Raw genomic sequence first — 16,135 nt, 5'->3', positions numbered from 1 at the left:
TTGGTAAAAGATTTTTTTGTGTGATTGCGATATGTTGTTCATTAATTTTCATGGTATTTGTGCTGCAAGTATATAAATATTTCGTAGTTTTGTTCTTACTTAAAATAATTGTTAGAGGTTTCAGTTACTGGACTAAATATTAAAAATATATGTTCATACTTGTGATCATACTTAGAGAGGTTATTGTTTACTTTTGTCATTGTTCAGAGAACGTCCTGTGTTTATTTTTTATTAACTCCGTATACGAGTTTAAAAAATTAGATACATCGTATTGACAAGTTCATCTAACAAAATGAATGGAAATGTATTATAGTTTCAATAATCCAGGCGTACGTAATTTAATTTGCATAGCATAAACATCAGAAGAGGCATTATAAACTTGTATGCCAATATTGATCAAAGTCAAGATCAACATTTCTCACGAGCGATTCGCGCGCCGATAGCCGCCAGCGTTCGTTGCACTTATTTTAAATCCGAGTCGAGACGAGCAGCCCCGATGCGTGCGTGCTTATATGGGGGCACGTTACAGGCGCCAAGAGATAACGGGGCGCCTTCGCAACTGTGGGAAAGACGTCAGAGTGTCAGGTCGCCCCCGCCGGCCGGCGCCTAAGACCTACGCCGGAGTACGTTAACCACGACTCCGTCGCCAATCGGAGGCTGAATTACGATTCGATAAACTCCTCATGTCAGACTATTTTATTGATGTTTCCTCTGCTTGATTTACTGAACACCCGCGCGATCTATAACAGGAAAATCAAATAATTGCCACGCAAAGAACAACGAATCATCGACGCTATAGTTTTTCCAACAACGAAGTTTATACTGATCCCCTGAGAGCTCGGGTTGTTTCCTTACAACAACAAGGCATCGCTTACATGAAATCGCTGCGTTCGTCATCTGTCAGTCATAAACGTCGGATCCCGTACAGCCGCGCAGCGTAAAAACAAGTGTTGACGAAAAAAGCGAACGACAGCGTCGAAAAAAACTTGGTGAAAAGCACACGGAGAGTGTAAGTTGCGCGTCGAAACGAGCCGCGTAACAAGGCTGTAGGAGAGCGGGGAGAGAAAGTCGGGGCAATGTGGTGTCCAGTTGCATGGCAGCGCGGCGCCTGCAGCAGCAGCAGCTTCATAAAAGGGCCCATTGTGGCAGCACGTCCAAACAGCCTTTGGCTCTGGGCCGTGTCTCGATCGCGCGCTGCCGATGCCTCCCACGACGAGGAGGGCCAGACTTCGTTCATGCTGCAATGCGCGGCGCTACGACTTCCTGACTCTCCGCTTGAGATTCGCCCTCGGTGTGCGGAAGTACTGCTTTGCGCAATATTGGCCGCGGGTGCAGGAACTCTCCGCTTCCGGAGATCAAATGGATTGATGCGCGAAAAAGTTCACGTGCGTATGACATTCCCGCTGCATTGGATTTAAACGGAGCCGAGAGGTTGACGGGTCGAGTTCTGTTTAGTATATTATTTTTCGAGTTTTACGAAGCTCGTAACTTAGGTGTCGAAAATTCGAACAATATGCATGTCCATTCGCCATTACTTGCGTGATTTATTCTGGAAAGAAAAGTTAAAACACTTTCTTTATTAAAATGAGAATTCACGTGATTCAACGGGAAATTAAAATTTGTTCTGCTCAACTGTACACTATTTGTAGGCATGAAGATTTAACGACGAACCACGCGTTGACTCTGAAGCAGTTTTCGAAGGTGTGAATAGCTTTCGAATTCGAAAAAAGTGTTAACCCCCTTGTAAACTGTTTATGGAGCCCGCGCGCACAAGTGTAAATAAGAGCATCGCGCGTACACTCGTAACGCAATATTATTTCACTCTCGACTCGAGAGACGCAGATAATAGAACGCTAACCGACCATACACTTCCAAACGCACAAGTGAATCAGGAAGCGCACTCTCCGTATCCGGAAGCGGCGGATGCGCAAAGCCCTCAAGTTCGCGACGCCGCGGCGCGCGGCGCCGGGCGTCGAGGTGTCGCGACTTCAAGAGGTCAGCCGGCGAACGGAAAAGCGGAGGCTGCTCTTTTTTCTCCTCGGCCGCTCTCGATCTCTCCCGTGCACGCAGACAATCGCGGCAGGCTCTGGCTGTCTAGACGTACTATTATTCGGCGCGAGGCTTACATTTTCCAGAAACCTCCAGGAGAGAGCGGGGATTTCGGAATCTGCTTCACGATGCGACAACTTGCTATTGGCTACATTATTTGTCTCGTTATGCCACTTGAGAGCGTGTTTATAGAAGATTTTCGGAAAAGTCTGTTTTTTTCTGAGAAGGAAATCCCGTCGCCGGGATTTCCCTCTACGATTTTGTCTGGCGCCTTTTTATTACGTGCTGTGTCGGTCGCTGGGTGATTATTTTGATGGTAACCTCAATTGGGATTGCCTAAATTTGTCTTGACGCGTTATTTCAATTCGGTTTTAACATTTTGACAAAAGTAACTTTTTGATATGAAATAATGAAAATATATGGTATAATAAATTCTTAAATCATTTTTCCGCAATTTTTACGAAGTTTATTTAATTGTAAAACAGAATTAAAAATACGCAAAATTACGAATTCAAGCTTTCTGATTATAACGCGCTCTCATTGGTCAAAGCGCGCGTGACGTCATACCGTAGATCAACAGCATTACAGTGTATGGAGATTGAATGTTGTCTCTGAAAATTAGTACAATTAAATGTTGTTCATTGTTCATTAATATTCGAGCTGACTGGAGAAATTTGCCCAAAGTAAGTTTGGTGACAGTGTGGAAATTCTTTCATAATGATGACAGATTTAATGCTCCGGAAATAAGATCATCTAAAACATTCAAGTAAGCAAAAAATTAGTTGTATAAATGTTTGTTTTGAAGTATTTCAAAAGGTTTCAGTTGTGAACATTTATAAACTTATTCTTTTTAGATCAGGTCGTGAAGAGTATGGAGACACAGCAATAGGTTATGTTTGCCTACGGAGAGAGAGACAAAACTGTATTGTAAAAGCTGCAGTTTGCCCTGAACATAAAGTCAGAGACAAGCCTTATATAGTTTCAATTACTATTAATGAAGAGGAGGAGCAAGTTCTTAACTTAACGTGCTATGATTGTCCAGCAGCAAATGGTAAAATTAATTGCAAATTATTATTTTATGAGTGTGTCTCCGCGGCCGATATCGCGTACGCGAAATGTAATTTAGCGTGCGCGAAAACTTTGTAGCGTGTGCGAAATCAACTAACAAATTTTCCGGGAAAATTTCGCGTGCGCTATACTAATCAACCTTTCGCGTGCGCTAAATCTGTCGCGCGCGCTAGAAAAATCAACCTTTCGCGTACGCTAGATCTTTCGCGCACGCTAGATATAAACTTTTCGGGCACGTTAGTATTTTTAAGAGCAATTCTTTCGCGTACGCTAAAGTGCTCCAAATTTTCTTATAAGAAGCAAACGGAGTACTTATACATAGAGATGTTTCATTCATCCTTCATAAGTCACTCTTGTTGCTTCTTTTATATATAGGAAATGTAGAGCACTTTAGCGTACGCGAAAGAATTGCCTAAGCAAGAAAAGCTCTAGCGTATGCGAAAATCTCTCGCTCCATCTCTCATACAAGTACTCCGTTCGCTTCTTACAAGAATATTTGGAGCACTTTAGCGCACGCGAAAGAATTGCTAAAAAAAAAGTTCATTTATACCACTCTAACCTCAAAATGCAAACTTTAATTGCAATTTTCGGCTCCCGTGGTATAGTATACTATTCTAGCGTACGTGAAAAGTTGATTTTCTAGCGTGCGCGACAGATTTAGCGCACGCGATAGGTTGATTAGTAGCGTACGCGAAAAATTTTCCGGAAAATTGTCTGTGGTTTTCGCGTACGCTACATTTTTTTTTCGCGTACGCGATATCGGAGGATATCGCGCCGCGGAGACACACTCTTATTTTATACATACTTGTTAACGTCACTTTCATATTTAAAAAAATTTTCTCCGTTATTTGTCTCCAGTTTGTCAATTTATAAATAGGTTTAGCATGAGATTATAACTTATATATTATTGAACTTTCAGGAGGATGTAAACACGCAGTGGCAATATTGATGTGGTTGCACCGACGGTCTTCAGAACCTTCGCCAACTGAAGTCAAGTGCTATTCGAGAAAGTCTGTACTGTCTGCAGCTGTTACTTCTGTTAAATACAAGACAGCACAAGAAATAAATGGATATGAAACACCATTAGATGAAAGTAAATTGGACAATTCTAATTTTCTTTCAAAAATTGTAAAGCATGCAGAAGAAAAACAACTGGATAGTCAACTGAGTAGACATTGTTTCAAGTTAAAAGAACGTGAAGTGTTAGCATTATCTTTACATCAGTTATTAATAGATTTTATGTCAACTGGAAAATCAAGTGCAGATGATTTTATTGCATTCGCTTCTTCTCGCATGGATGACAGGTTATGCAAAGAAGCTGAGATGAGGACTAGAGATCAAAGTGATAATGTCCTTTGGTACAAGCTTAGATATGGCAGAATTACAGCATCTAAGCTATACGAAGCTGCCCATTGCAAGACCGGTGATGGAAGTTTTGTTAGAACTGTCATTGGAGCAGCTAAGGTGTTCGACACCCAATAAATGCAACAAGGAAGAATGCTAGAAAAAAAGAAGTTCTGAAAGAAGCACTCAAGCAAGTAAAAACCAGTTATAGATATTGTGGCTTCGTACTTCAATCAAGTCATCCCATTTTTGGAGCATCGCCTGATGGCCAATGCAGTGAGTTTGTTTGTGAGGTTAAATGTCCTTCAAGTGCTAAGGGATTTCAAAACTTTTTGCCAAATGGAGAGGACAATCAAAAGTGTATGGCTCAAATGAATCTGCAAATGTTTTCGACTGGCTTAACCAAAGGATTATTTATTGTAGCTGATCCATATTTTGAAAACACGTAACAAGTAACTCTGAAATGGATAGAATATGATCAAGATTTCACTAAATTATTAATGGATGAATCAATGAGATTTTGGAAAGAAAATATATTTCCTAAGTTATTAGAAAGTGTAAAAATATAACTGTCGTACTGAATTTTTTGAATTTGTTTAAGTTTAACAAAGTATTTTTTGTAAGCTTTTGTAAGGTTTTATACAATTATTATTATTATTTTATTATTATTATTTATTAACCAGACAAAAAATTACATATTATTTACATAATAGTAAAATTCCCGCAGAGGTAAACGCAGTTACCTGTTCGCGAGGCCGGTATACTTACTAACTATAGTTCCTTATAACTAAAATAAAATCTGTTTCAAGATATGTAGTACCTAACTTACACTTTAACAGTTTTACAATATGAAAGATTGATTAATAACGTTTTAATAAAATTTGTATACAGAATACATAGCAATTTATAAATACATTATCAATATTTCTTATTAATTTTATAAAAAGATTTTTTTTTTTCATGTGAAACTTAACCCATTCTCTTAGTTTATAAGTATAATTCTTAGAGCTTAAAGTTTTTAGGTTATTTGGCAGATCATTATAAACTCCTATGGCTTTAATATAACTATTCTTATTACTTATAGTCTTAAGTCTCCTAGGTATCTGAATGCTTTTATTCCTAGTTTTGCTTTCTGAATTTAAAAATTTAACTTTTAATGTGTTGTAGTGGTATATTAGTGATTGATATGCAAATAGTTGCCCAATACTCAATGAATTATCCTGAGCAAAATTATTTTTGTTTATGATTTTCAAAATTCTGTTTTGTAGCCTTTGTAATAGATTGGTAGCAGTAGAGTAAGCACCACCCCAAGCTATTATACCATAATTTATAACACTATGAAAAAATGCATAATATATCATTTTTAAAGTTTTAATTTGCATAAATCTATTAATCTTTCTAAAAATAAATACCATATATTTCAACTTATTTATTAAATACTGTATATGATTTATCCATTTCATATTATAATCAAAAATAATTCCTAAGTACTTGGTATTTTCAACTCTTTTGATGTCTTTGCCATCAATTTGTATTAAAAAATCTTTAGGTATGCTATCAGCGTAGTTCGATAGTCATACAAACTGTTTTGTCAATGTTTAGTGATAGCTTATTTAGTGCAAGCCAGTTAGATACTTTATACAGGTAGTTAGTCATTTTTGCCTCTACTCCTGTCCAAGAACTATCCGTCGAAATAATTGCTGTATCATCCGCATATGATATTATTGAATTTGCAGGCATATTTTGCAAGAGATCATTAACATATATAATAAAAAACAGTGGACCTAAGATAGTACCTTGTGGTACACCCGTAGTAATTGTTTCGGATTCGCTTAGACAGTCATGAATTTTTACTCTTTGATTTCTACCTTCCAGATAACTTGTTATAAGTTTGTGTGCCGTGTCTCTGATTCCATAGTTGTAAAGTTTATCAAGAACTATCTTATGATCTACCGTATCAAAAGCTTTCGCAAGATCGAGAAAAGTGATTGCAATCGGGGTACTATTGTCTAATTTCTCATAAATAATCTTGGTTATTTCTGCCAGAGCATCTTTCGCACCTCTATTTTTAACAAAACCATATTGATTACTGGATAAAATATTAAATGTACTAATAAAACTCAATATTCTATTATAAATAATTTTTTCGAAGATCTTTGCTACGTTGGATATTAAAGATATTGGTCTATAATTAGTTATATTCCTCTTGTTTCCAGTTTTATGTATCGGTATTATATCAGCATTTTTTAACGCAGTCGGCCATATAGATTTTTCTATGCATATATTTATAATATGTACCAGTGGGTCTACTATGTACTGTGTTAGAGTTTTTAGTGATTTAGAGTTTATGTTGTCTACTCCTCCATTCTTTAATTTCATATTTTGAATTATGCCAGTAATTTCAAAGTAATTAGTAGGCGTAATAAAAATAGAATTATTATTTATCTTTGGTAATTTGACGTTTACACTGTTACAATGCCGCTACCCTAAGCGGGTCTTGGGCGTTGTCGTCCAGATCGGACGGGTGGGTGCCTATCACCACTACACAGTGCGTCCTTAGGTTGCGGATAGAGGAACAGCCCCTGAGAAAGAGGTTAGCTGCGAATAAATTGAATAAGCAGTCGCGAACAGCCGATAGGAACAGGCGTGGGTGTGATGAGCCCACGCTGTCGAACGCATTCATCTAGAAACACTACGCAAGCACCACAACAACAAAAACACTTCACATTATCTCTTATCTCTCAATCTATCTCTTTCATCACACATTACAAAAATGGGCAAAAATCCTGCTGCCGAGGAGGATGCGGGAGTGATGACAACTGCCCCGAAAGGGGATGTGTAGAATGATTCGTCACCTGGTCTTACGCGGTAACGATGCCAGCGAAGGCGCGCTGCCTTGCAGCGAGCCTTCGCTGGCTAGTAGCGAGTAAAAATAGTAAGCGAGCAAACAAGGTAGAAAGCTTCGATATTGAGAAACTACGAGATAGAACAGAGCGAATTAGGTACCAGATAGAAATTAATAACAGGTTTCAGGCACTTGAAGAAGCAAACACATCGCCGGAGGGGAATGACGAACCGAATAGCTTATGGGGTGGGGGGGGGGGGCATCGAAAAAACGGTAAAAGAGGCCGCGAACAAAGTACTGGGTAAAAAGAAAAAGCCAAAGAGCAAACCATGGTTTGACGAAGAGTGCGAACTCTGGTTTGAAAGGCGCAAAAAGGCTAAATTAGATAGCTTACAAAATAGAAGCGATAGGACCGTAGAAGAGTATTCTAACGTAAGGAAACAGACGAGCGCGATCTACAGAAATAAGAAGCGGGAGTATCAAAAGAATCTTATTAGGAGAATAGAAACTAACAGTAAGGAAAATAACCCCCGCGAAATGTACAGAGGGATTAACGCCATCAGAAAGGGTTTTAGGAGTAGAGCGCAATTGATGAAGGACGAAAACGGGGACCTCGTAACAAATGACAACGAATTACTGTCGCTGTGGAAAAATTATTTCGATAAATTATTAAACGTGCACGAAAATAGCGAAGAATTAGGGGACGAAATTCACACTGCTGAACCCCACGTGGAGGAACCGAGCTACCAAGAACTAGAGGCCGCGATTAAAAAACTAAAAAACAACAAAGCCGCGGGAAATGACTCTATACCAGCTGAGTTACTCAAATATGGGGGCGTCGAGCTCACTTTCAAAATCTATAAATAGTATGTACCATCTGGAAAAATGAAACAATACCCGAAAATTGGAAGGAATCTATCATTATACCGATTTTTAAAAAGGGGGATAAGACAGACTGCAATAACTATAGGGGTATCTCACTTTTAGCAACGTGCTATAAAGTTCTGTCAAACGTAATACAAGCTAGACTCACTCCATTCGCGGAAGATATAGTAGGAGATTATCAGTGCGGATTTCGGCGCAATAGATCGACGAGTGATCAAATGTTTACCATAAGACAGTTGTTAGAGAAAAAGTGGGAATTTTGCGAAACCATACACCAACTATTTATAGATTTTAAAAAAGCGTACGACTCTATTAAGCGAAGCAAAATGTATCAAATTCTAGTACTTCTCGGTGTACCGAAAAAACTCGTGAGATTAATTCAAATATGTCTGAACGGAAGCACGGGAAAGGTCCGAGTAGGCGGTAATGTATCAGAACCCTTCATGATACGCGATGGTTTAAAACAAGGGGATGGGATCTCTACGGTGCTGTTCAACTTAACGTTAGAGTATGCAGTTAGAAAAATGCAGGTTAGCCAGATGGGCGCAACGCTTAATGGAACAACGCAGATACTAGGCTACGCAGATGATTTGGATATACTGGGGGATTGTAGGGAAACGGTAGCAAGAAACACGGAAATCCTCATAAAAGCGGTGGAGTATACAGGATTAGAAGTGAGTAAATCAAAAACAAAGTACATGATTGTGGATAAGCTAGGCATCTGCAGAGGGGAGGAAGATCTCAGAGTTGGGAGTTTTACTTTTGAAAAGGTTAGCGAATTCAGGTATCTGGGTACGACCATAAATGATAGAAACGAGATTAATGTCGAAATAAATAAGAGACTCCATTCGGGTAATGCTTGCTTCTACGCCGTGAGTAATTTACTTAAGTCGAGGCTGTTGTCTAAAAACGTTAAAATAAGAATATACAGGACAATAATACTGCCGGTGGTTCTGTACGGGTGCGAAACGTGGGCTCTCACTAAGCAGGCGGACAACCGTTTTAGGGTATTTGAAAATAAAGTCTTGCGAAAAATATACGGGCCGAAGAAAGATGAGGAAACCGGGGAATGGAGGAGACCACACAATGATGAGTTACACAATCTGTACGCGTCACCAAATATTAACAGAATAATAAAATCGCGCAGATTGGGATGGGCAAGGCACGTAGCAAGAATGGGAGACGACCGTACGGCAGCGCGTGTCATGAAGGGCAGGCCGATGGTAACGCGACCTCTAGGTAGACCTAGACGTAGATAGGAGGACAACGTAAAAGCGGATCTAGTAGAAATAGGACGGGTGGGTGTCGATCGGAGAGGTGCATCTTGGGTGGTGTTGACACAAGATAGGGCAGCGTGTAAGGCTTGCGTAGATGAGGCGATGAACTTTCGAGTCTTATTAATACCTTGAAATCCCGGTAGATAACCATTATCCAAAAAATTGTTCAGAAATTCCTGACTAATATTATCTAGATTTAGTAGGTCAATGTTAAAATCACCTATAATTAAGTGATTATTAGCATATTTCTTGTTATATAGTAATTGTTTTATATTGGTAATAAATTCAATTTTTGGAATGTCGTGTGATCTGTATAGTGCTGATATCTCTATATTGCCATTATCAGTTTCAATGATTGAATTAATTATTTTAAGTTTACCTATTTCAATAATTTCAGTATTTTCAATAATGGAATTCTCAATATACATCACTACACCATCCGATTCGTTTATTTTGCTATTATTGTAATATAATATGTATCCGTTCAGATTAAAATAGTTGCAATAATCTATGATCCAAGTTTCGACGCAAACTATAATACTAGGCTTAGTATTTAAGCTCTCAATAAGTGCTTGCAGTTGTAAAAAATTACCATTAAGGCTACGAATATTTAAGTATAAAATATATTCTTTTCTATATTTCACGTAATTATTGAGAGTGATAACACTATGAAAAGTATTTTCTGTTTGAATTATATCTTTTTGTACACTGTCAATTAACTCGATGTTCTGCTCCATGATCGTATTACCGTTTTTTAGCGTCGTCGGTTTTCCTTGGGATTGAAAGAATACTGCTGCGTAGTGATAGTGACGTCATGGATTGTGATTTCTGTCTTGCATTTGTTGATTCAGCTCCGGTGTTTTTGTAGATATCTATCTTACCGATGTATCTCTGGATAACTGGAGTCAATGGATAGTCAGTAATTGCTATATACTTATTAATTCTGTTTATCAGAACTTGGCAGTGTTGACTATCGTTTGTAACATGCTTAGTATCATACTGTATTTTGTACGTATTGTTACCGTATAGGCAATTTACGCAGCACATTTCATTTATCCTGTTACAGTATACACTATTATGAGATCCAGCACATTTCAAACACACCTTTTCATTAAAGCATTTATTTCCATTATGCCCAAACCTACCACAATTGAAATAAGGTTGTAGGTTTAAGTCATCATAAACTCTGCAATTCTGGTATCCTACAAAAATCCTGTTTTTGCTTTCTCTAATGTGTTTGTATATTTCAGCAGTAACTTCTAAAATGACACTTTGTACTTTTGTTTTTTTATTTACGTACGTGTGCACAACTGTACATTTACTTTCAAATTTCTTAAAGTTTCTAGTATTTATATCCTCTTCTATAGTTTTTATGTCCATTTGTTCATAGTTATCAAATCCGACTACTTTTAGCCTGGGTTTTTTAACCTCTTCCTTTTCAATAGTACATGTATTGGATAATTTCTTAGTTAGCGATTTTTCGGTATCAATAGCACTTGCTTCATTCATGCAGCTAATAATAACTTCACTATCATTCTTGAATATCACTTTCTTTGTTTGAATTGATTTTTCTTTGTTCAAATAATGAGTGACATTTCTCTTCAGGTCATTACCATCATCTCTATTTTTGTTTTTTATAATGATTTTGGGAATTCGTTTTTGTTTAGGAATTTCATCAGTAAGAACTTGGGAAAAAGACTTGTTCTTAACTTGTTTAACATGATTCAGATGTTCTTTGAGTAATGAGTTTTTATCTTGTAATTCAATGTTTAATAATTTTAGTAACTTGTTTTCTTTCTTTAGATTATGTATATCTTTTGCTTCATCCTCATCCTGCTGACTGGCACTGGAGGTATTATCTTCTTCTAATTCATTTAATACCATTTCTCTTATTTCGTTTATCATACTTAATCTTAACTGTGCAATTACTTTCTTGTATCTTCATTTAGTGTGGACTCATCGTAGTTTGAGGTTATGGCATTGTGTTCAGGGCAAATTACCATATTTTCTCCAATGAATTTTGTGTTATTCAATCTTTCAAAACTCTTATCATACACACCACCACAAATAAAACACATCACAATTGAAACTTTTTTATTTTTATGGCACTTGTAAAAATTTATATCAGCCTTGTCAGGCGGCTTACTTTCGGGTGGCGCCATCGCCATTCGACAATACACAATATGGTAAAATAAAAAATTAATTTTAAGAAAATTGTTTATTTATTTATTCATTCATGTATCACAGAATATAAAACAATTTTATTGATTACAGTGATATTACATTCGTGAAAAATATAAATAGAGTATTTGCATTTTAAGTTTTAATAATAGGACTTTGTAGTTTACTTAATGCTGCTGCTATAATCACCATCGAGTCCAGATGTTTGATATAATTACTACTTAAGTTAGCGCAAGGTTGTAAAATGGAAAATTCTCTTAATCGCCTTATCACTCTTTCTATATGAATCCTCAAACTCGCTATTCTCTTAGTTTCCAAGGCTTCTTCTTTAGATAGTTTTTCATTGCTTGAGACACTTGATGGACGTATCAATTCACATAACCAATCATTGGCGATGCCAAGATGCATTTTTGGATTTGCATGTACTAAATAATTTGTCATGTTATTTAACTTCATTTGAATATTACTTTTTTCTTCTTTGTCCGCTTCTACTTTTTCATCTGATGAAGGCTGGTACTCACTCTGACTGCTTGTTATCACAGCAGATGTACTTGAGGATTCGTACACTATCATTTTAGCTACCTTCTCACAAGGTTTATCACAATGCATTGAACGAATAGCTATTGGTGAAGTAGCTTTATCTACAAAAGTTTTCTTTATTGGCGAGCAACTTGAATCAACCACTGGCTTTCTTATTTCACATTGAGCATATTTACTGCGATAAAAACTTCTTGGTTGGATGGCTTTATCTTTATGTGTTACATTTGGTCTTGAGAAAACTTCACTAACCCTATTCGTAGTTGAATTACAAACATTCTGAATAGATTCACAGTCACTGATCACATTTTCGTTTTCATTTGTACTTAATGTATCACAGTGATTTGACGCATCTCTCAAAGGTGATCTTGACTGAGATAAAGTGGCATTCGTAGCACAACCAACATCAGACTTTTGTACTTTCATTTTCTTCACTGTATTTTCCTTATCTAATTCACTTTCATTAAGCATCTTTGCAATATTTCTTTTATGAGTCAGTTTTTTCAAGGCTAACCGTGGTTTCGGAGTCCTTGCACTTTTCCTATCTGGCTGACAGTCGAAAAAAACCTTGGAACTGCATCTGGTTTTAACTTTAAGTATCCGCCAAAAATCTTAAACCTCGTGTAGTTTAATAAATCTTCTTCAAGCTGTAAATAAGAAATAGAGAACTTAAATATAGGTTAGGATTAAATACTAATCACAATTTTATATGAAACTTCATACATATGCGATACAAGAATGCTAGCAATAATAGTTGTAACGTTTAGAACTTTTACTTACGTTCAAATGGTCTTGACAACAATATAAATTTGATTTTGAAGGATTGTCTGATCGGCGAGCAAGCTGAATACCATTCATCTTCCGGGACACTTACAAAAACTTTGTCAGGTGCGTTTTTTGCACGGTTTGGGCACAAGGGTACAAAACACGACCGATAACAGTTTTTTGTAGTCATTTTAATGTTTAATTATTAAATAAATCCCATTTTCGTGCACATCTCTATACTATGAGCTCCGAAAACAAACGGTATGACGTCACGCTATTTCGGCTGCTATCGGCCGTTTTCGGAACGCGCTCGGGCTTTTTAAATTAGCAACTTTTTAAACATAAAAAAATAATAGAAAACCTGATTTTTAAATCAAACAAAAAAAATTTATTAATAAATATGCATATAAAGAACAGATTGGTACTATATCTGGAATACAGGTTAAAACCGAATTACTGATGTGTGCATCTTATTGTTATTATTTTTATATGGATATGTAGTGAACATTTTTCGACACTGAACAAACTGTACACATAAATAGTGTGCACATACGTATTTTTCTACATAAAAAAATTCTACACAGATATTCTCTACATCTATTTTTTATTATTTTACTACACTGCGAAACTCTACACAATTTAGATTGAATTATATACAACAAATATTTTTAGTTATATTGTGCTTGCTACCCTGGAAGAAAATTAACGAGTGAAAACCGTTAAAAAGTTAAGTTTAGTTGACCATTATTATCAAATTTGAATGTAAAAAATAAAGCAAAATGTTGCTAATATTTTAGTGATGCGTGTCTATTATACCAACACAGTATTATTTTTAAGTTAAAAATTGTTTTTTCCTTTTTTTCTTGCATTAGAACGTTTGCATGTTTTATTACAAATATTTGGATTTTTCACGATTGCAAGATATTTTTCTATAATTTTAGGATTGTAACAGTCATTAGACAAATTTCAAGCAAATGTTTTGTTTTATCTTGAGTTAATGTGTATATCTATGCATTTATAATGTTTAAACTCTTATTTATTTAAATTGTTAACCACAACTTAGCTAAGTGGCCCAAAACTTAGCTTATTAACCGTTAACTTTTCTACCAGGGTAGTCAAGCATCTTTGAAGTTGTTAAAGTATTTTTGATTCACAACAATAAATTGATGTTAAGCCCCCCCCCCCCCCCCAGTATTTTGGATAATTTAATAAAAAAGTTCAGAAATAAACTAAAACGATTTTTATAACCGACAGCTCATTCATTACACGGAAAAAAATGGTTGGTAACAGTAACAAACTGCTTGGCAAAATACGCACCAACTATTTTTTTGGTTAACCTTACCAAGTACTAGGTAAGTATAATAAAATAATTGGTAAGTTACCTGCTTTTTTGGTAACATTTATCAAGTTATTGGTAAGGTTAACCAACAAAATAGTGGGTGCGAATTTTGCCAAGCGGTTTGTTACTGTTACAAACCATTTTTTCCGTGTACCACCGTAATTTTTAATTCAAAATTCTATTAGTGACTAAAAATCTATTTTATCACCAACCAACATGATTACAAATAATAAATTTAATCAGCAACCCAAATCTATAAGCTAGGCTTGATAAATGAATAAATGTGGTGCATTCTGATTATGTGGTATATACAACATTTCTGGCATGAACTTTCGTATGCGCGTTGAAAAAAAGAACAGTAGCGGGTACCAGTTACGGCTTATCAAACGACTTATTTTTTATTTGCTGCCTGAAGCTTAAATATGCTGAGAAAAACAGGCCACATGTGGTTCTGGGTAATATCTTTTTCTTGATCATTCTCTGCATCTACATCGCTGTGCTATAGTGTTGTTAAAAAAGTGATGTCGTCCCTACGGCTTTATTAATATCTCGGCTTTAATTGAATGAACTTATCAATTACTGAAAACATACACTATGCGCTAGTATTTTCTTTTATAATCAGAGTAACAACTTGTTGTAACTTGCCATCATCTCTCTTGTCATAATCCAGCGAAAAATATCACGCGTTTAGCATATACTATTTTATCGTATCGTATCACATATTATAAAAAATAAATACACTGAGAGAAAGATATCAGAGCCGTAAACATGTACACACGTTAGGAGCAATGATTGCTAATATATTCGTGTACATATTACAAATATTCTATATGAAACAAAAACAGTTTGTATGTATACTATAGATTTCTATAGTATACATACAAAATATTACGAGAAATATCTGTATGTTAATAGTTAACATATGAATTTCATGGCTATCATGCGTAGTGTTGCGTGCAGATGGCGTTTCTCTCGTACCGCCTAACCTCAAAATCCGTCATCCTCTTTCATACAAAAAATATTCTTGAGGGATTATTTATCATGAATAATCAATAAATCATTAATAATAGAACTAAAGCAACTAAATATACCTAAGGAAGCATGCAAAGTGCCTTTGGAATTACATAATGTCAAAATTCAAAATTTTGTCTTTCATCGGCTTTTTGGGTCTACATACCAGATCTGACAGTTCTAGAGATAAAATAATAAGTGTGATTCCAACTGATTCAGCAGCCTCTGGTATTTCCAAAAAGGTATATGTCAACTAGTTTGTCACTATTAGTTCAAAAGTTATTGGAAAAATTCAAATCTGAAAAATGAATGATTACGATGTTTAACACCCCTGGTAGAAGAATTAGCTTAGGCGTTGGCTTGCTTAGTAAGAATAACCTTATTTCTTTCGTTAAAAATAACCCAATTTTTAACCAATTTTAAGCTTATAATGAGTTAATATGCCCATCGAATACGATCATAACCTATATAAAGTGCAGCGAAAGAGACAATAAATAAGAATTCCATAAATATTTATGGAAATAAGGCCAGTTTTGCTACTCGGGGGTTTTTGCGGTCGCAGAACACGAATATCGTGACGGCAACGCTCTCCTAGGTACCTGGTGCCCAGGGTAGACAGTATCACGTCGTCTCCAAGAGTTTCACGGAAAATTAACGACTTTTTTGTCGTGACTCGTTGATTGGGGGTTTTCGAGGTCGCTGAACATGAATATAGCGACCGCAATGCTCCCTGAGGTACCTGGTGCCCAGGGTGGACAGTATCACGTCGTCAATTATAACCCAATATTCTTGGCTTAGATAAGCTAATTCGACACTTATAAGCTTATTTTTGGG

At 36.2% G+C, this 16,135-nt stretch overlaps 2 protein-coding genes across 3 annotated transcripts; one reads left to right on the top strand and one right to left on the bottom strand.

Annotated features, from left to right (window-relative positions):
- The first annotated feature begins 2,373 nt into the window (after window positions 1–2,373).
- On the top strand, window positions 2,374–5,043 carry LOC103317369. Its single transcript, XM_008215002.4, has 3 exons — window positions 2,374–2,815; window positions 2,904–3,100; window positions 4,037–5,043. The coding sequence occupies exons 1-3, from the start codon at window positions 2,652–2,654 to the stop codon at window positions 4,597–4,599; spliced, it is 924 nt and encodes a 307-aa protein (XP_008213224.1). The 5' UTR covers window positions 2,374–2,651; the 3' UTR covers window positions 4,600–5,043.
- Window positions 5,044–9,893: 4,850 nt separating this feature from the next.
- Window positions 9,894–13,251, bottom strand: LOC100115309. Of its 2 annotated transcripts, none has more exons than XM_032599733.1 (2): window positions 12,967–13,251; window positions 9,894–12,833 (listed from the first exon to the last, which is right to left on the bottom strand). In XM_032599733.1, the coding sequence occupies exon 2, from the start codon at window positions 11,371–11,373 to the stop codon at window positions 10,213–10,215; it is 1,161 nt and encodes a 386-aa protein (XP_032455624.1). In that variant the 5' UTR covers window positions 11,374–12,833; window positions 12,967–13,251; the 3' UTR covers window positions 9,894–10,212. The 2 variants fall into 2 exon arrangements, with proteins under 2 accessions (XP_032455624.1, XP_016844515.1); XM_016989026.3 differs by having other exon boundaries at window positions 10,736–12,833.
- Window positions 13,252–16,135: the final 2,884 nt, after the last annotated feature.

The sequence above is a fragment of the Nasonia vitripennis genome, chromosome 4, assembly GCF_009193385.2.
Source record: "Nasonia vitripennis strain AsymCx chromosome 4, Nvit_psr_1.1, whole genome shotgun sequence".
Taxonomy (NCBI): domain Eukaryota; kingdom Metazoa; phylum Arthropoda; class Insecta; order Hymenoptera; family Pteromalidae; genus Nasonia; species Nasonia vitripennis.
The sequence above is the reverse complement of the archived record's forward strand: the minus strand, read 5'-3'. Positions and strand labels throughout refer to the sequence as shown.

Excerpts from the sequence above, each read along its gene's own strand:
- LOC103317369 (XM_008215002.4), top strand. The coding sequence starts at position 2,652 with ATGTTGTCTCTGAAAATTAGTACAATTAAATGTTGTTCATTGTTCATT. Across the intron at positions 2,816-2,903 it reads AGATCATCTAAAACATTCAA|ATCAGGTCGTGAAGAGTATG; the intron begins GTAAGCAAAAAA and ends TATTCTTTTTAG. Across the intron at positions 3,101-4,036 it reads TGATTGTCCAGCAGCAAATG|GAGGATGTAAACACGCAGTG; the intron begins GTAAAATTAATT and ends TTGAACTTTCAG.
- LOC100115309 (XM_032599733.1), bottom strand. The coding sequence starts at position 11,373 with ATGATAAACGAAATAAGAGAAATGGTATTAAATGAATTAGAAGAAGAT.